This window comes from Nelumbo nucifera, chromosome 7 (genome assembly GCF_055504915.1).
Source record: "Nelumbo nucifera cultivar China Antique chromosome 7, China Antique-T2T, whole genome shotgun sequence".
NCBI lineage: Eukaryota > Viridiplantae > Streptophyta > Magnoliopsida > Proteales > Nelumbonaceae > Nelumbo > Nelumbo nucifera.
The window spans coordinates 15,279,400-15,300,271 of NC_142655.1; the positions used below are offsets into that span (position 1 = coordinate 15,279,400).

The 20,872-nt window shown below is 33.1% G+C and overlaps 1 protein-coding gene and 1 non-coding gene across 2 annotated transcripts; both read right to left on the minus strand.

Moving 5' to 3' along the window:
- Window positions 1-4,182: 4,182 nt before the first annotated feature.
- LOC104607767 (large ribosomal subunit protein uL22y-like) lies at window positions 4,183-8,463 on the minus strand. Its single transcript, XM_010273461.2, has 7 exons — window positions 8,342-8,463; window positions 8,214-8,250; window positions 7,945-7,985; window positions 4,967-5,197; window positions 4,772-4,874; window positions 4,618-4,685; window positions 4,183-4,476 (listed from the first exon to the last, which is right to left on the minus strand). Exons 1-7 carry the CDS (start codon window positions 8,342-8,344, stop codon window positions 4,414-4,416), a joined length of 546 nt encoding a protein of 181 aa, XP_010271763.1. The 5' UTR covers window positions 8,345-8,463; the 3' UTR covers window positions 4,183-4,413.
- Window positions 7,164-7,294, minus strand: LOC148790206 (small nucleolar RNA snoR74). The gene has a single exon (XR_016079064.1). It is a non-coding gene; the product is annotated as a small nucleolar RNA snoR74 (small nucleolar RNA).
- Window positions 8,464-20,872: the final 12,409 nt, after the last annotated feature.

Below are 20,872 nucleotides of genomic sequence, written 5' to 3' on the forward strand. Positions count from 1 at the left end.
CTAGTCCATTTGAAGATCTTGATACCCATGTAACAGTAGCCCTTAATTCCTTCATGATTTCTTTTATCTCCTTAATTACGTGCTTGTGCCTCCATGAGAAGGCCCCTTCTTCAGAGGGAAGAAGGGGTAAGCTTACTTCTTAGAATACCAACTTCTTCCACATGATTGAAAACTCTAGAAGAAGAAAAAACTCAATTAGGAGGTTCGTGGTGGAGTAGAATATCAAGGAGGGCACAGTGAGGTACTTAGAATTATTTTTTTGAGGTACTTCTTAGAATTATATAAGGAAAGTTGGAAGAGGGGACCGAATCTGGATGGTATATGCAGGTAAATACCTAGGTAAGAGCTGTTTGGCAGGTACAAATTTGGCGGAGGGAGTGGTACAAAGATAAGCTGATTTTTTGGGTTGTTCAACATTGCAACAATGGCTGGTTATGTATTTTGGTCTACCTCTTGGTGGCAACCATAGATCCTTAGTGTTTTGGAATCTAGCGGTAGCCTTGGTGGATAGGTTCTCTAAAAAGCTGGCTGGGTGGAAGAAGAATTCCATCTCACCAGGGGATGAATCACCTTAGTTAACTCACCTTGGTTAATTTACCCATTTATTTGTTTTGAGAATAAATAAAAAAGAAAATTCATCATATTCAAGATACAATCATGGTTGAAAGTTTCGATACGTATCAAGAGTTTTCCGATATGACCCTACAATGGATGTTTCGGGTCAGACCATGGTCCAAGGGGTAAGTAGGTCTTAAACCGATCCTTCTGAATCAGATTAAAAAACTAAAAGAGGAAAAACAAGCCTCAGTACAGGCCGATATACCCCTATCAGTGGTTGTATCAATATTTTGAACTTTACAACACCAGGCGATGAGAAATCACTGAAAGGAAAACAAAAAACAAAAAAACAAAACACCACCACACCCACCCACCAACAGACCTTCATTGCCTCTCCCAAATCAACCCAGCATACAACAAATAACTCAACATGGGCCCACTCTCAACAGTAACTTCACCCAAACCGACCCACTTCAAAAAAGTCACACCCTACCAAAAGAGTAAACCTAATTCCAATCCACTTCTTTTAAAACACTCCTTTCAGACATCCCTAGTGCTTATTTGGGCCATTAAGTACTTATTATCTTATTGGTATTTGGGAATTAAGTCTGAAATAAGTGCTTATTTTAAAAATAATGGCTTATTTTTTAAGCCCAAATTTGCAACTTTTTTTAAGTACTTATACATGTTCAATTTTTTTCTTCCAAAATTATCCCTACTTGAATTTTAAAATACCACTTATAAAATTATCCCTAGTTGAATTTTATAAAAGTACTTTTAAGAAAACATTTTTATGAAATCACTTTTATAAAACTACTTTTATGAAAGCATTTTTATGAAAGTATTTTTACAAAAGTACTTTTATGAAAGTACTTTTAAGAAAGCAATTTATAAAAGTAAAAGTACTTTTATACAATACCTTTATGAAAGCACTTTTATAAAAGTACATAAAAGTGTTTTTGTAAAAATACTTATATAAAAGTGCTTTTGTAAAAATGCTTTCATAAAAATACCTTTATAAAAATTATTTCATAAAAATGCTTTCATAAAAGCACTTTTATAAAAGTACTTTCATAAAAGAACTTTTATAAAAGTACTTTCATAAAAGCACTTTTATAAAAGTACTTTCATAAAAGTATTTTTATAAAATTACTTTCACAAAAGTGTTTTTGTAAAAACATTTTCATAAAAGTGTTTATAAAAGTAATTTAATAAGAGTGATTTCAAAATGTATATTTTAAGATTTTAAAATAAAATGAAAGACACAATAGTCACAAATGCTTATTTAAGTGCTTATTAGAGAAAAAGATTACCAAACGCCCAATATAAAATAAGTTAAAATAAGCACTTGAAAAAGTTGGGTGCCAAATGCAAATAAGTGCTTATTTAAATAAGGCCCTGTTTGATGATTAAGTACTTGTTAAAAAAAGTAATTATTTCACAAGTACTTCTTAGAAGTACTTATTTTAACAATCACTTAAGGCTGCTTGGTAACCCACTTTTCAAATCACTTATTATGTTTTTAAATACTTATTGGGGTGGGAATGTTTGGTAAGCTACTTTCCCCATAAGTGCTTATATTGACACAAATGACAATTTTATCCCTCACTTCACTCATACATATATACAATGCTTTCACATGTTATACTATACATTTCAATTGATGGTCCACGTGGACTGTCATGTGGATCCAATTAATAATAATAATAATAATAATAATAATAATAATAATAACAACAACAACAACAACAACAACAATAATAATAATAATAAATAATCATAATAATAAAAAGTAATAATTATAAATAATAATAATAACTAATATTAACAATAAAAATAATCATAATCATAATAATAACAATTATTATTATTATTATTATAAACAATAATAACTAATATTAACAATAATAATAATAAGACGATGAATAGGGGGGAGGCTATCGCCGCTGCAACTCCCCTATTCTCCCTTCGAGCGACAGAGAGCATCGACAACCTCTCCTTAGTCTTTCTCTCCCCCTCTCTCTATCTCTCCTTTTCTTCTTCTTCTTCTCTTTCGTTTTTGTTCTTCTATAACCACCGAACCACGAACAAGATATTGTTCATCTTCCTCTCCATAAGAGAACCAGCAGCGACTGAATGTCTCTCTTTCGGTTCTTTGACACCCGAACGACAGCGGTGACCAGTTCCCTTTCTCCCTCTAATTTCATTCTATTATCCCATTCTCTCCATCTTTCCCTCTCTTCTTGTTCCCTATCCGTCCTCTTTTCTTGTCGATTAAGTCATAGTTCATCGCCATTGTTGACGATAATAGAGGTGTTGCAACAGCGGGATTCCCCCTTCATTTCTGCAATAACCCAGCGTGGAAGTTTCATCACCGAATAAAAGAATTCGATGGAGAGCCCACTTCATTTCTGTCCACCTCGGGATCATCCTCTGCCATTGGTAGGAATTTGAGAATCTGAAGTCAAGTTCAATGAAATCTCCTGTCACATCGATTCAAGAAGACGATGAACAGAAAGAAAATCTCCTTTTATCGCATTAGGAAAGAGAGGGGGATAATCAGGATAGGTAAGAGAGAATGAGAGAGGAAGAATGAAAGTAAACGTTGTGTTAATGTCAAGGGGAAGAAGATGATGAATAGTGCTTTTTGGGTACAAGGGTATTTTAGGCATTATAAAAATTTTTTAGGGACTAGTTCATCCTTTTTTTGGAGTACTTCAAGATGTACATAAAAAAAGCTAACTTGAAGTTAGTTTTTTAAAGTACTTTTAAAAAAAAAAAAAGTACTTCCCCACTTTTTTACCAAACGCCCATTAGTACTTAAAAACCACTTAATGTATGGTCCCATGTCTTAAAATAAGTACTTCAAAGAAGTACTTGTTAAAGTACTTCTTTGAAGTGTTCTCAAACAAGGCCTAAGCACTTGTTTAACTTAAGCACTCCCAAACATGGCCTTAATATATACGGATTTACAAAAGATGGAAACATCACAAACAAGGGTTTAGACCAAATTAGGCAAGTGGTTGACTGAGCAACTATTCCCATCTCAATTTCTTGCACAAAAAAGACTAGATCTGGATTTAAAGGGGATAGTCTCTTGATCAGATTGACTTACCAAATACATACGGCAATTTTCCCAATTTCCCCAATCTCAGTGGAGATCTCCCAAAATGGGCAAGGATGGGGATGATTCCCCCACCCCCACAGGGTCGGGGATGGGAAAATTTTCATCCTGTTAGAAGGGCCAGGGAGAACACTCCCCACCCCACAAGGACCCCAATCCCTGCCCAGTGGAATCCCCATTAATGTATATATGTATATATACATATATATGAATATGTTATACATGTACACGTACATCTATATATTAATATTTTTAAAAATATTATTGAATAACTATGATAGTAAATTTTAATTATTTTATTTTTATTCTATTAAATAAAATAAAAAACAAAAAAATGATTAATATTATAAAATATCATGAAAAATGGGGATGCCATTGGGACAAGGATGTGAAAACCTTGTCATCGTTAGCAGGGACGGGGACAGGGATGGGGAGTGGCTACCCGCCACGCCTCATTACCATTCCTAAGTACCAGAATAATATTCTTGAGCAACCATGAATTATGGGTAAAACGATCGCCCCACTTTTTACTGATCATTTAATATTTAACTATTTCATCATGGTCCAAAATTCCATTTAAGCAACCAAACCAGCAAAGTTTGTTTAATAACAAAAGTTCTCAATGCCTCTAAATAACAAAATTTGATCCACAAGAAACAAAAGATGTCCTTTAAAGTGAAGTTGAAACGATTAGTCACATCCTTCAGCAACGAACCCCTTTACCGCTCTGCTCAAGAAGCACTTCTTAGAGCTTGAGCCTTGTTGGGTTTCCTTGGAGCTAACTGAGTCTCAGGCTGCAAAACAAAAAGATCCAAAAACAGGAAAATAATTAAATACAATGGTAGTCCTATTAAGACGCAACAAACCACACTATTCTTTCCCTATTCCTTTCACTAATGCTCTTGTTCTTCTAATAAACCAATAATAGTAGTTACCTCTTTCTTTACAGCTTCTTCCTTTTCGGACAAGATCAACTCAATGTGGCAAGGAGAAGACATGTAGGCTGCCATACAAAACAACAGTCACATTTAAAAGCCACTGACCAAAGTTAAAAGATGGTAGCATTTAATAACAATTCAACAAACTCACGGTTGATTCTCCCATGAGCTCGGTAAGTGCGGCGCCTCTGTTTCTGAGCCTGGTTCACCTGGATGTGGGAAATATATAATGAATCCACATCCAAACCTTTCACCTGGAAAAGAAAGGGTGACATTAGAATTTAGATAGTTAACTAAAAATTTGAAAAAGAAGACAAAATCAATAACCAGCTAGAATCAAACATACATCTGCATTACTCTCAGCATTCTTAAGCAAATCCAGAATGAATCTGGCAGACTTAACAGGCCAACGTCCCTGTCCATTTGGATGACGGTTCTTTGCTTGAGCAGTTCGACCAACACCCCCACAGAAGCGTTGGAATGGAATGGCTTGCTTGTGGGCCAACACATCCTCCAAATACCTTTTAGCCTTGGCCAAAGGCAACTTCCTAATTGCATGGGCAGTCTCTCTAGTGTTCTGAGATGGCAAAGAATAGAGCATGAATTTAAGATTTTCAATTTGATAGAATCAAAAAATTGAAAATAAAACACGACAAATGCAAAAGGATGAACACGCATGCAGTGTTGGCCCTAGCAAAGATTACTAAAACACATCAAAGGAAAATGCATTTATTTTAATTTGTTGAAACAAAAATGAAATCATGACCAAAACCAACTCTCCCTTCAAATAGCTGATTATCATCATTAATTTAGGTCATGTTTGGTTCAGCTCCCATTCTTTCTCATTCTTACCCAAGATGAAATTTTAAGATGGAAAAGAATGAATAAAAATAGGAAAAATGAGAAAATATTGCTATGGACCAAACGCTTTTTCCTAAAAAATGATCTTTTTTTGCAGCAAGAATGATAGTAAAATCGGTAACCTGTTAGATAACAAATTTCATTCTCATTCATTTTTTCCATATTAAAAATAATAACATATAGTATACATACAACACTCAATAGCAAATATTTATCATGGAATCATGTGGGCCCAACATCAATAACACTATGGAAAATGACAAAAAACTTTAGAAGCTTTTGCACATTGTTTCATCACGAAAATATTAAAAAAAAAATTAAAAGAAGCAATATCTAACATCAATTGTGCATCTCCCTCCTCTTTCAATCCCCTCCAAAGAATGTGTTCATTAATAAAGTGATCTTTTTTGTATCAGCTGCCTACCTAAATTGGCAGTCTCAGAAAGAAGCCTATTCTCCAAATGTCACGTCCAACTGTATTTGGGAAGAATTCTGGGTATACAAGTCAAATAGAAACCTGAACTGACATATAGTTCAAATTTTTGTTATTAGCTCAATGTAACCAAAATTGTCTACACCTGATCTGACTTGAAACCATACTATATAAATTTATATTCTAGGCTTCTAGTTTTGCAAATTATGTTTGACATTGAGTTGGGCTAGCCCAGTTTCTGATTCAGTATTTAGATTAAAATTTTGATGTTTTTTCTGGGTTGATTGTTTTCTGCTAAGGAGGGGTGGGTGGGGTGGATTTTCTCTTTTTTTATATAGGGTGATCTCTGGTTACCTTCCTTGTATCATTCTCTTTTTCTTTTTAATAATTTTTATTTTATTGCCAAAAAAATGTAAATGAAAGAGAACTAAACATATCATTGGTTTATTTTGGTCTCATATTAACCACTAACTGCAATTTAAAACTCTTGAATTATGACCGTTTGAAAATACGCATTTTAATGGAGAGATGCCATAAAATTTCAAGGCAGGAGCTTTTATCATTCAGAATTCAGATTACCAAAATCAGAAAAAGGGAAAAACTGGTTTATTGATCTGTTGTTTTCACACTTTCAGAGGCTTGGGGGTGCTGATTCTCGTTCTCCGCAAGAGAGATGAGTTGAAACTTAGGCCTTAGTTGCCCATTCTTTCTCATGCATTCTTGCCCATTCTTGCCCAGCAAACCAAGCATGGCCTTAGTTGCTGCTTATTTTCAGGGTTTCAACAAAGATATTGTACCATTATATGGTCATTTAAAACATTTTTCTGAGGAAGGGCATGTTAGAACCCCTATTGATGCAAAAACACCGTGTGCAATTTATATGCTACCACATTAGCACTAGTTCAGAACAAATGAAAGAATCGCCAACAAAGCATCATATAGTGTCATAGTGTAACATCATTTACTGAACCTTCGGAACCCTGAAGTTTACGAGAGATTCATTCAAATGGGCAACAGGACCCTGCTTTTATCATCAGGTGTATAAATCAATACAATGCGAAATCAATTCTCAATGCCAGCGTCAGAAGTAATTCCTACAACTCCATCAGTCATAAGAAAAATACCCTCATGCAGTTCAATCAGCAGAGCAAACGTACTTATAAATCCAGCGATTCAATGTCAATCATCCTAATTAAAAGTTAATAGATGAACAATCAAAAATCACCAACAAAGTATCAAATAGTGTCTATAATGTACCATCATTTACTGAACCTTCTGTCATGAAAGATATAAACAGCGGTTCACCCAATAACAATGTAAATAATTTCCCTGAAGTTTACGAGAGATCCGTTCACATGGGCAACAGAACCCTGCTTTTATCATCAGGTGTATAAACCAATCCTTAACACCAGTGTCAGCAGTAATTTCTAGCAAAAGGATTCATTAACTAAATAAGTATGACAATTTATCAGCATAACAGTTGAAAATCAAATAAGGAGAAGAAAATGCTAATAGTCTAATACTACATAAGTATAGATACAACTCCATCGACCATGAAAAAATACCCTCACGTTCTCATACATCCAGACACTCAACCATCCAAATTATAAGTTAAAGAGATAGTCAAACAACACATTCCAACTATCTCTTGCAAGATAAGAAAACGTTGAGAAATAAAAGTTTTAATCCTACAACAAATAGATACAATCATCCCATTTATACTTTTGGCCTTTCGGACTCTAGCAACATGTCATCACCAATTGGATATTGAATCATGTCACTGTAGGAACCATCAAAAGAGAACCAATGGTGAAAAATAATAACCAGTTTTCCTATAACCCCAGATAATAAGCTAAGACCCACAATTCATTTCCATATGTTTACAAATATAACAATAACGACGCTAGTATTGCAAACAAAACCATGACTTTGTTTTGGTAAGCAAATAAAAACAATGACGGAGAATCATATCAAAGTTCACATCAACAAAAGAAAAGAAGAGACATGACAACAAGTTCAGATCAACACACCTTGAAATGAACTCTCAGATCCGAGCCCCTGGCCTTACAAGCTGCAAGATGAATGTCAAGAAACGAATCAGAAAACATGAATTAAAAACAATCGAAACCTGGACAAATTGCATTTCCAGCGAATAAAATTTACAAGCGACAAGAATATGAAGTAAAAAACTTTAGAGTGTGAGGGTGCAACGTAAAATGACTTAATGAAAGCATTTTGCAGTTCAATAGTACTTTGAAAGCAACTAGAAAACCAGAGAAAATGGCTTTTGAATGCTTACACTTGGTAGGGTTGTCCGGTTCCCTGGAATACTTCACCTAAAAGATAGAAAGAAAATTGGAAAGCTGAATAAGAAGATTTGAAGAATCATATACGAAGAACAAAGAAGATAAACACAGAATAAGCTACCATGACTGATCTGCTGCGAATGATATGAAACTGCAGCACGATGTGTCTTAGTCCCCAAACCAACCGAACTCCGAAAGGGCTTCTGCGGCTGCTTCAACCCTCTTAAACAATAAAGTGAAACCCTAACCCTACGATTGCATCAAATAGGGTTTCCAGAAAAATCGAACCGAACCGAATAACCGTACTGAAAATCCGATTAACCAAATTAATCGATTCGGTATTTCAATATAACCCTTATAATAAAAGAGACAATTCAGCCTTTCAGACTTTCAGGCTCTCTCTTTCGTCAATAAATCGAATTTTATTTTCCCAGATTTAATCGGACAGTGAAATCAAAAGAAATCCACCCAAATTTATTTCTATAAACGCAACATATACCGCTCACGGATTATATGTGTCGGATCCGATCCAATTGACCCGAACTGATTAGGGCGGTTCTGGACTTCTGGTTTCAAGAACTGAAACCTACGGATCGGTTCTGGGTTCTGACATAACATTCTGATTATTATTGGTTCGGAACCAGTTCCATCCCGTCCGGAACCGATCCAGACCTGCTCCAGTTATATTCATATAATACATAATATATAAAATAAATTAAATATAATTACATATAATATAATATATATTTATTTATTTAATATATATATATATATTTATTTAATATATATATATATTAAATGCATTTATTTATTTATTATAATCAGGTCCATCCGGTCATACTCCATTATCCTGATAACCGATTAGTTAAGTTTTGGGTCTTAGAAATACAGACCTCATCGGGTCCAATTTGGTTCAAAACCTTCAAACTTTTCTATCGGATTGGTTCCGATTCTAGCTGGTACTAACCCAAACCCGACCCATTGACAGCCCTAATTCTCTATCAAACTTTCTTTTAGTGGCATCTTTAAAGCACTCAATTAAAGCAAGTGATAACGCATAACCTTGACTTTCTTTAGCAAATATTATATTCACTTTTCTCTTGAGGGGATTGCTTAGATTTATAATCTTGAGCTATAATACATATTTTAATATTTCTTTTTCTCAAAAAAATTTCTTTAAAATTTTGAAAATGATAACCATAGTAAAAGAAACCTTTGAATAGTGAAAATCCAAAAGCAGAAAATGAATAAAGCCCATAGTAACATACCACACATGGAAAAAAAACAAAAAAATAACAAAAGCAGAAAATGAAAAAAAAAAAACATACCACACACACTCGAATAAAGCCCATAGTAAAAGAAACCTTTGAATAGTGAAAATCCAAAAGCATAAAAAACCATGGTTATTGAACCGTCGTTGACCCGGACGGATGGACATTTCAGCCTGGGAACTGTCCAGGCAATCGGTTTCGTTTTACCCCAATCCCGGTCCCTAGCCAAAAATCGTTGAATCGGTCAATGACCCATTGACCCAGGTTGTCGAACTGCCAACCCGTTAACCTTTTCAATGGTTTTTTGCCATTTTTACTTTTAATTGGGAATCATCGAGGTAGTCGGTTATGTTTTATCCCAATCTTAGTCCCTAGCCAAAAACCGTTGAATCAAGTAATGACCCATTGACCTGGACTATCGAACCATCGACCCGTGAACCCGTTCGATGGTTTTTTGCCATTTTTATTTTTAAAATTTTTGTTGTCAAAACGGGTCGTCCATTCGAATTGGATGTTCAAACCATCAACTCGAAAACCGGTGGCCAAAACGGTTCTATTTTTGAGTCATATGAGTCACACGCTCGAATGACATAACACATATGATATTGCTTAATGGACCTCACACACTCAATTTTTTGCCTGTAATTTTTGTTGCCAAAACAGGTCATCTGTTCGAACTAGACGGTTGAACCGCCGTTTTTTTATTTATTTTTAATTGGTAACCGTCTAGGCAACCGGTTTCATTTTACCCCAATCCCAGCCCTTGGCAAAAAATCATTGAATCAATCAACAACCCATTGACTCGAGCGGTCAAACTGTTAACCCGTTGACCTGTTCAATGGTTTTGGCCTTTTTTATTCTTTTAATTTTTGTTGTCAAAACGGGTCGTTCGTTCGAACCGGACAATCAAACCGCCAACCCAAAAACTAATGGCTAGAATGGTTCCATTTTCGGGTCGTATGTGTCACATGCTCAAATGACATAACACATATGATACTACTTAATGGACCTCAAACACTTTTTTGCCTATAATTTTTGTTGTCAGAATGGGTCACCCGTTTGAACCGGACAGTCAAACCATCGACCCGGAAACTGGTGACAAGAACGGTTCCATAATTTTTTGCCTGTAATTTTTGTTGTCAAAATTGGTCGTCCATTCGAACTGGACAGTCGAACCATCGACCCAAAAACTGGTGGCAAATAAGATATACAAAGTTTCTTATGTTTGTTTCTTGTAATTTGAGAATTTTGAAGAATCTTTAGTAATTATAATGGATTTGAATTACTGCCATTATAACTGTTAGTAATTTTGCCCGTAATTTTTGTTGTTAGAACGAGTTGTCCATTTGAACCGGAAGGTCGAACCGTCAACATGAAAATCGATGACCGGAACGGTTCCATAAGTTTTTGCCTATAATTTTTGTTGTCAAAATGGGCCATTTATTCGAAGCAAACGGTCAAACCATCAACCCAAAAATCGGGGGCAGATAAAATATATAAAATTTCTTATGTTTATTTTTTGTAATTTGAGAATTTTGAAGAATCTTTAGTAATTATAATGGATTTGAATTACTGCCATTATAATCGTTAGTAATTATAATCAATAAATTTAATTAGTAATTAAATAAATGCCATATAATCGTTAGTAATGATAATGATTAATAATAAAAATTAAAAATTCAATGAGTAATTAAATTAATGCCATGTGGCAAAAGGGGAGACAACCCCTTTCGTGTATATATATACAAGGCTATGTGCTCTACATATTTGCATTAGTACTCCTTCTAGACCAAGGTATCGTTTGACAAATCTGAAGCGTAAAAAGTTAAAAAGATATTAAAAGTGTCTGGAATCTTAAAAGAGACATAATTGTTTTTGAATTTTTAGAGACTAAATAAAGAAGGTTGTTTGAGTTGGATCAAACCTTCAACATCTGAAATTCACTATTTTTACTGTTTTACTCCTAAATTAGACTATTTGGTAATTTTGAGTTCAACTTGTACTATTTCATAAAATAAATTATTAGGTTCAAAATAATATTGAATAATATGAATAAATTATAAAATTAAAAAATAATTTATTAAAATAAGAAAAAAAACAATGGACGACAAGAGTTGTAGCGGCGTCCATAAATGACGGAGGAGTTGCAGCAATGAGAATTGAAGCAGAGGAGTCACTTGCTTAAGACACTTGTCGCTGCTGGTTCGTCGAACTCACTTGTTGAAGGAGTTCGTGGATGGTGAGAATTACAGCGAAGGAGTCACTTGCTTAAGACACTTGTCGCCGCTGGTTTGCCGAAGTCACTTGCAGCGGAGGAGTCGCTGCCGTTGGTTCGCCGAAGTCACTTGCAACAGAGGAGTCATCGACGTTGGTTCGCCGAAGAAGAAGAAGAAGAAAGAAGAGAGAGAGAGAGAGAAAGAAGGTCGGAACTCGCCGTCGCTAGTTCATCGAAGGAGTCACTTGTTGTCGCTAGTTCGCCGCTGCGTCAAGTGGAGAAGATGAACGATGAGAGGAAGAAATGCAAGCATGTTTTTAAGGGTATTTTGGACTTTGAGCCAGGTCTGAAACACATCTGAATGCATTCAGCGCCTTGCCCAAGTCATATTATTTTTAGATCTAAAAATAATTTTCAGATTCAAATTCAGATATACCTTCAAACACCTCTGACGTCTGAAGAGCAACATTTCTATATTTCAGAGGTCTGAAAAGTGTTATCAAACGCCACCGAAGAGCTTGTTCATTTCCTTTTAACTCTTAGGCGGCGTTTGATAAATCTGAAATCTAAATTATGAAAAGTTAAAAAGATATTATTTGTGTCTGAAATCAAAGAAGCATAGGTGCTTTTCTACTTTTTAGAGGCTATGAATCCATAAGTTTGTTTGTGTTTGATCAACCCTTTACCACCTGAAATTCATTGATTTTACTATTTTACCCCTACAACTACTATTTAGAAATCATTAAAATTAAAAAATAATTAATGACTGTAAGAATATTAAAATAATTAATAATTAATAATTAGTAATTAATAACTAATTATTATTGTTGTTGTTGTTGTTATTATTATTATTATTATTATTATTATTATTATTATTATTATTATTACTATTATTATTATTATTATTATTATTATTATTATTATTATTATTATTATTATTTACCTCTTGAGAGAGAGAGAGAGAATCGTCGCCGTTGCAAGTTGTAGCGGCAGTGGTGGGAAGATAGGGGGGAGAGTGAGAGAGAACCATCGTTGTTGATTGTTACAACAGCAGTGTCAAGAAGATAATAGAGAGAGAGAGAGATCGAATGGGATAGGGGTATTTTTTGACTTTATGCCACATCAAAAACGCATCAAGTGACGGGCCTGAATCTTAAAATTTCATATCTGAAAAAATTTTCAAATCATATTTCAAATGCAACACCAAATAAGCATTGCATCTGAAAAGCATATATTTCAGGCATCAGACATCAGATGTCAAGCACCACCTTACCTCTTAAGAGGAATCTTTTAACTTTAAGAGAAAAACGGGTGTTCGTTTCCCCTTAGTTGTGATGTTGCAATGCAATTGTTGAAAGTCTAAGCATTGGTAGTGGTAATGTTTTATAGAATGTTTCCAACTTAACATTTTTACTTTGTATATAGTATAATACATTCTTCTAGCAAAATTATGCATGTTCAATTTTAGGCTCTTTGTATTGCTGATGGATATTCAGATCTTAGAATCATTTTTGTGAATGTGTCTTTATTGTTTTCTTCTTCTCAACTTAAGAAAACTTAGATACATCAAGTGGCAAGGCCAGGAATTTTCTTTATTTTGGGGGGTGAGGGGGGTGGGGGTGGGGGCAAGGCAAGTTATTATAACTTTTTTTTGGCTTATGGTAATGAAAAAGTTATATTAAGTTAATTATATTGTAGGGATTTGCAACTTGAACAACACAAGTTGAGTAGGAATGGCAACAGGTAGGGTACCCGTGCAAATTGCCCTACCCATTCCCGAGCCCGCCTATGTATCATTGATTGCAAACCCGTCTAACTTATCCTCTCAATATCCCAAACATGTCCCGTCCCAAACCTGTTAAACCCGTCCCACCCGTTAAACCCTTTGACCAAAGGTTGTCTACAAAAAAAAAATTCTTAAAGCTTATAGTGTGACTTGAACCCAAATCAATTAATAATAAAGTCAAATCTATTAACAATACTTTTAGCCACTAAGGCATCTCACCTTTTGTGTTATTTAATGAAATAAAATGATTTTATTAACTTTTGTGTTCATCAAAAGAATCAATACATGTATATGATTAACAAATCCAACTAAAAATTAAAAGAAATAATATTTAAAATTAGCATCTTATAATTAAATAAAATAAACAATCTCTCAAATCCAAATTTACATCAAATAATGATTTTAATCCCAAGAAATTTATACAAATAAAATATTAATAATAGAATAATTATCATAGTACTTAAAATTTATAAATTTGTGCATGATATATAATATAATAGGTTCACATTTATGCATCCCGAGTATTGGTTATCGGATACCCTAAAGTCAAAACCCAAACCCGTCCCAAACCTTATAGGGTTTTGTTCTAAATTCCCAAACCCTATAGGGTTTTGATAAACGGGTCCTATTAGGGTCGGGACGGGTCCTATTAGGGTCGAATACCCGAAAATTCCCGCGAAATAGCCATCCCTAACTAGAGTGAGGGAGGGAGGAAGGACACACACATAATTACTTATCCCTTTTGCCTTTTTGGCAAAAACAATAAAATGAGATAGGGGTAGAGGTGGTAAGGTTTGGAGAAAAAATAGGCTGAGAGGGTTGACCCTAAAACTTGGGCTTAAGGCCTGAGCCCGAGGTCAAGCCCAATTTTCCCAACCTAAGCGCAGTCCGCATTGTAATTTGATGCACTCACTCTGGGCTCGGGCTTTGGTTAGTCAGCGAACCCACTCCGGAATTATCTATACTACTTTAAAAAGCACGAATGACATCAAGGATATTTCTGGAATTTTCTAAGGACAAAATTTACCCATCTATTTTTAAATTTATTGATAAAAAATGAGGGTAAATAGGGTAATCAGTTCTTGATATTAAATAAGTTGAAAAGAGGTAATTTTAAGATATTCAATGCATTCAATTCTCTCTCATTAAATCCAATGTTCAAGTTAATAACTTGCATTCATGCTGAGTGAATCATATATTTAACTCATTTTTCTTTTTTCTCATCATTAAGTTCTATTAATTAAATTCATACTTAATAAAATAATAATTTCAATATGTAAAAGCTTATACATTTAAATTTTAAAATCTACCTAGAAAAAATAGTGTTTTCATCTAGGTGGTGGTAAGAAATTAATCATTTTGGGTCAAATGGGTTAATTCATGTTGCCACGATTAAATAATAAAATTGAAAAAAATAAATAAAATGAAAAAATTAGAAATTAAAAAATTGGGAACATTTTTAACATACATATTAAACAATAAGTATGATAAATAAGAAATGTTTTTATTAATGATGGAAATGGAATGTAAAATTTAAAACCAAATGGAAATAAAAATATTTCCCTATTCTCTCTCATTAAATCCTATATTTAAGATATATTTTTCTCATCATTAAATTATTGTAATTAAATCCATAATATTAATTTTAATAGTTTAATGTCAACTTAGAAATCAAACTATTTTTCTTCTTGGATGGTGGGTTAGTACCATAAATAAACAAAAATTAAGTGTGATAAGTAAAACAAATTTATATAGTGTAAACGAAATATATAATTTAAAGGAAAATTATAGTCAAAGTCAATTGTGCATTTAAAATTAGGTTGCAGGTTGGTAAAAAAACCAACAAAACTCTCACAACTTGCTCTACATTTCAAATTATAAAAACCCCCACCATGTCATCGGATGCTTATGTGGTTGTTGACAACATGGGACTCTTAGTCCATGTTAGACACAACAAAAAGCCTATACCGAAAATAGGTTTTCAGTTTCTTTGCCACTCCCTTTGTCTTTTGATCTCCCTCCCTTCTCTCTTACTCTCACAGTCATCTCTCTATCTCCTCTACTTTCTCAGTTTCGGTATATAGCCAAATCACTCTCTCTCTCCCTCTTTCTCTCTATCGTCTCCCTCAATCTCTCTCATTTTTCTCCCTTACTTTCCCTTACAGTCAATATCTCTTTTTCCCTCAATCTCTATCATTCTCTAGTTGGTGTAAATTTCATAGCCAACAGTTTCTTGTGAATTTTTATCAAATTGGTGTAATTATTTTTGAACCATATCAAGTTGGTCTCATGTTCTTTTATACGATCTAATTAATACCACATAAGTGTGTAAGAAGCCTCCATTAATCATGGGAACTTAATGTCAACTTTAATATTGTCCACAACCATGGTTTGGATCATTATTCGAGTGCTCATCAATTTAGTGCAACAAGAAGTTTGTGTTTAGACTTACAAGAGTGTACTCCATTGCCTATTTTTCCATAATAAGTATAAAAGTGCAGAAAGCACTCATACTGTAACTTCATCATGATGGTGCATCCATTTAACAATGTGTAAGGGATCTTAGACAACAAGTGATCCTTGACCTCCATTTAAATTTTAATACAAGCAAATTTGCTCCAACAACCAACCTCTTGATTCATATGATCGTCCGAGAGATGACGTGATATGTTTCACAACATTTATAGTAAAATATTCAATAGGAGGCTAATAAGATAAACAAAAAGGTCAAATTTCGAAAGAGTATAGTCTTTTGGCTTAGTATCTTGTGCAACCTTCTGCGTGATGGTCATATCATTACCAAACAACAAAGGCCCCATGTCTAATATTTAACCCAATTTGAAAGTAGTTGAGAATTTAACATGAAAAGAACCTAACTCCAAAATCTAGGATAGTTGTATTCCCAAGTTTCCAGACCTCAACCTAACATCTTCCGAGGGCCAAGAACTCTAACAATTCGATCTATTTTTACTGTGAAAATTAAGGATCGTCATCCTTCTTTGTTTGGTAAGGCATCATCCTTTGTGGTTGTAATTGGGTCTAGGGTTTAGGTAGCTGTAATGTTGATAGATAATGGAGAATTTCTTCATCCTCCATTAAAAAAAAAATGGAGACAAGGGGAAAGAACAAGACAAGAAGAAGGACAAAAAACCTTATCGTCACACCAAGAGAAACATGCACAACAATAGGAGGAAGAGTTGATAAAAACCAAAGACAAATTTTCCAATTTTCATTAATATATTAATATATATTAACATATTTATATATACATTATACAATATTTAATATCATATATTAATAATTTAATATATATCTATTACAAAAATACATATTTCGATTAATTCAATATTTTGGTTAACTAAATTTCCAAACTTGAATGTTGGAACCAAAATAAAAAATTTTGCTTTAGTTTTTAGTTTTAATTGAACGATACTCACCCCTAGGAACATCTCTTGTATTTTATATCGTTGATATTAATGATATGCAAATGGGTGAACATGGCTAACAATGTGTTGTGGTCAGTCTTTCTTAGTAAGATGTTGAGGGAGATATGGATTTTGGTTTTTTAATTGAATTATATGGGATAAAATAGGGTGTTCATTGGACCAAGTGAAATTTAAATTTGCAACTTGGTTTGGTGAGGTATGAAAAATTTTTAATTTTTTTTAAGGTTTTGATCTAGTTTTTTGAATTTTAGAAACTAAACCAAACCGTAAAACAAATAAATAAAAAATTAAACTAAAACCAAATTAATGAAAAACTAAAATAAACAACCCAAAATGTTTGGTTAAAACCAAATTTCAATAATATATTGATATATAATAAATTTTGGTTGATTTAGTTTTCTTAGTTAATTGAATTTCCAAAGTTTAAAGTAAAAAATGAAACCAAATTTTCGAGTTCATTGTTGTAGTTTTAATCGAACAATGCTCACCCCTAGTAACATCTATTGTACTTTATATCTTTGATATTGCTGGTGTGTAGTTGGGTGAACATGGTGTTGTGGTTATCAAATCCGGACTCCAAGCAATATTTGTCCTTATCATCTTACATGATTACAATAATCAAGTTTAAATCACTTGGATCAAATATATAATGGATTATCCCTATCAAATTCATACATGTATAGTAAGAGTTTCATGAAGATATAGGTTTTGGCTTCTCATTCGAATAATATGGGATAAAAATAGGGTTGTTCATTGGACAAAATCAAATTGAAATTTGCATTTTGGCTTGTTATGATATGATAAAATTTAAAATTTTGGTTTATCATTTCGATCTTGTTTTTTGAATTTTATAAACCAAACCAAATTATACATTTGATATTTAAATTATATATTTATGAACATTTCAGTTTGATACTTGAATTATACTAACAATTGTACACTTGCTTTGTACATGTCAATTTTGGATGATGATGATGATAGTAATAAGGTGAGTTAATTTTTTTTTTTACATTTTTTTATTCCTATGTATAAAAATAATATTGATGCTAGCTAAGATTGTATAATAAGAAATAGACCATCAACAACTAAAACTTCAAAGGTTCATATGTTGGTGGTGGAATTGATGCGTAGATCAAAAATGGAAGAGGATATGGGTTATACAGTGCTTGGAGAATCTTATCTCACACCAACAACGTTCTGTAAATCTTTGATGAGGGAAATTGATTATGTAGGAAAAATTGCAAACTTCACTTGACTAAACCTTTTCCTTGGGAAGGTGGGCAACACCACAAGATGGTAATCATGAATCCGCATGTAATCCTCAGTTGGGTTTATTACTTTCATTACCTTATCTACCAAAAATCTTGTTAATAGACACATATGCACGACACAAATCCCAACCGAAATAGGTGCCATGGTTAGGCGAGATTGACAACCGATAAGGGAATGATGGCCAAAAATGTTGCTTGAATAATCCATGATAGAACTCTTCTAAATATCACATGGCAAAAACATGGGCATAAAATGAAACTTCTAATTGCGCCACATTGATTTGAGTTTTCAAGCAACAATTGTAAACAACTTCGACTTCGAGTGAAAAGCCATCATTGAGTTGCGAAACAAGTGTTTCATTGTCCCACTCAAAACACCATTTTTTGTTCATATAATCATGTTGATACCGCAAAGGCAATTGGTTCACAGTAGTTATTCTTCTCCCCTACACAATAGAAGTCCAATGTTGCATAATCGTTGTCACCATCATCATCATCACAATTGAAATCTAAGTTTATCCCAACCATGGTCATTATCCTTGACAACAATGTCTAGTCGATTTTTGGAAAATCTACTCTAGTTGAAATGAGACTAAATAATTTTGCACAAGATTTTGACAACATATTTCCCACACACATGCACAAAAATCTACACTTGAATGAAAAAAAAATCCAATTTTGTAGCTAAACTAGTATGGGTACGTATTAAGGATTTTTATATGGGTATGAGACAATTTTTGTTTTATTATCAATGAGTGTTACATGTAAAAGAAAAAACAAAAAAGAGGATTTGTCTATTTTGATTTTTATACACATAAGAAACAAACTTAAATGATGACCTAGTAATAAGGAAGATAAAAAGAGGTGATGGTTCTGGTAGTGGTGTGAATAGTTAGGATGGACTAGTGGTGAGCAAATGGATATGCTCTATTCGAAATAAAATAGAACCAACCTTTAAGTGCCCCTTCCTAATCTGTTATTTGGTAGGGTTTGGTTATAAATTTTGGGAACCAAAAGCCCCACCAAACCGATATTAGGGTCTAGGAGTTTACCCTATCTAAACCAGCCTGGAAAACCAACCTTGGTTAGCTTTGGTGGTATCGACCTTGGAACCGAATTCATAGATATAAACTCCAAAATAATTTTAGGACATGAAAGTTTGAATGCAAGCACCAGCCTATATTTATACTATTATTAAAAGTGTGAATGACAATATATAACTTTTGTTTCACTATAATTGTCTCGCTAATTTCAAGGATAAAAATGTAATTTGAACAACCACTTTTCTCTACATTCAAATCCCTCTCATTAAGTCTTATGTTTAAAATATTAATTCCTATTAAAATTTATTGAATCATATTCTTAACTAAATGCCCCTATTTTTGAATTTTGTCCCTCTCTAAATATAATGTCACAAAATGTAATTTGAACTATTACATCTCTCCTCACTCAATTATCATGCATGAAGTCTTATATTTAGGCTATTAATTCAACCTTTTGGTCAGATGTATTAACCTTAGATCATTGTCATCATCATCCATGCCTTATCCCAACTTTATGGGGCAGATGTGTCAACCCTAGATGTCATAATTAAAAAGATGAAAACATTTAAAAGTATACAAAATATAAAAAAAATATTATAGAAAACATTTAGGTACATCTCTAATATTGTATATTCATCATATTAAACAAAAAGTAAGTATGACAAACCTAAACAAATTTTTCAAATATAGAAATGTAAATTCAAAATCAACCTAAAATGGAGTTGGTTTTCTTATTTGGTGGAAAATTAACAATTGAGCCTTTTGGTCAAAACCCTAAATTATCGTCATCCATGCATTATCTCAACTTTATGGGGTAAATGTGTCAACCCTAAATGTCATAATTAAAAAGAAGAAAGCGTATAAAAGTATAAAACGTATGAACATTTTTTTCTAGAAAACATTTGGGTACTTCTCCAATACCATATATTCATTATATTAAATAAAAAATAGTGTAACCAATAAGAACAAATTTTATCCATATAGAAATATAAAAAAAAAATTTAGAAACATATTATTCACTATCATCATCATCAAAAAATATCATGTGTAATGTGCACATTTACTAGTGATTACAAAAACCATAGTCTCACTTAACCATTGAATCACTTAAGTGATTTGGTCATTTTTCTTTAACTTAGTATTTGAATGTGTATAGTATGTAATGTAAAAGGTAGTATTTATAAAATTTAAATTATAATGACAAGTTGTGAACTATGTGTTAGTAATGTATGGTAAAGATGAAAGGGTAAATTTGTAAAAAAGGATGGGAGGTCCTTGACTTATTAAGGGCTAATTTTGAAAAAACAAAAAATCATGGATGAAACACCTTAAAAGAGAAAGCATGAAACTCTCTTTTATTATATGTTAATGAATCTGATGTAACTTTTATGGCCTATATAAGAACTAAGGAAAGTATATATTATTATTATTATTATTATTATTATTATTATTATTATTATTATTATAAAAATCAAGTTTTAAACAACAAGTTCCATTTGGGGGGTGTTAAGAAATAACATTTTCCATTGGTCGGCCCTAAATCAACCATGGAAACACCAAGGCCAGAAACTGACATTGAAACCGATCTTGACAAGGTAGGTTCCTATTCTAAGAACCTAG

What these genes read in the sequence shown, in the direction of transcription:
- LOC104607767 (XM_010273461.2), bottom strand. An exon ending in ACCGGACAACCCTACCAAGT is followed by an intron (nt 7,986 to 8,213) that starts GTAAGCATTCAA and finishes TTCATCTTGCAG; the next exon opens with CTTGTAAGGCCAGGGGCTCG. An exon ending in ATGCTGAGAGTAATGCAGAT is followed by an intron (nt 4,875 to 4,966) that starts GTATGTTTGATT and finishes TTTCTTTTCCAG; the next exon opens with GTGAAAGGTTTGGATGTGGA.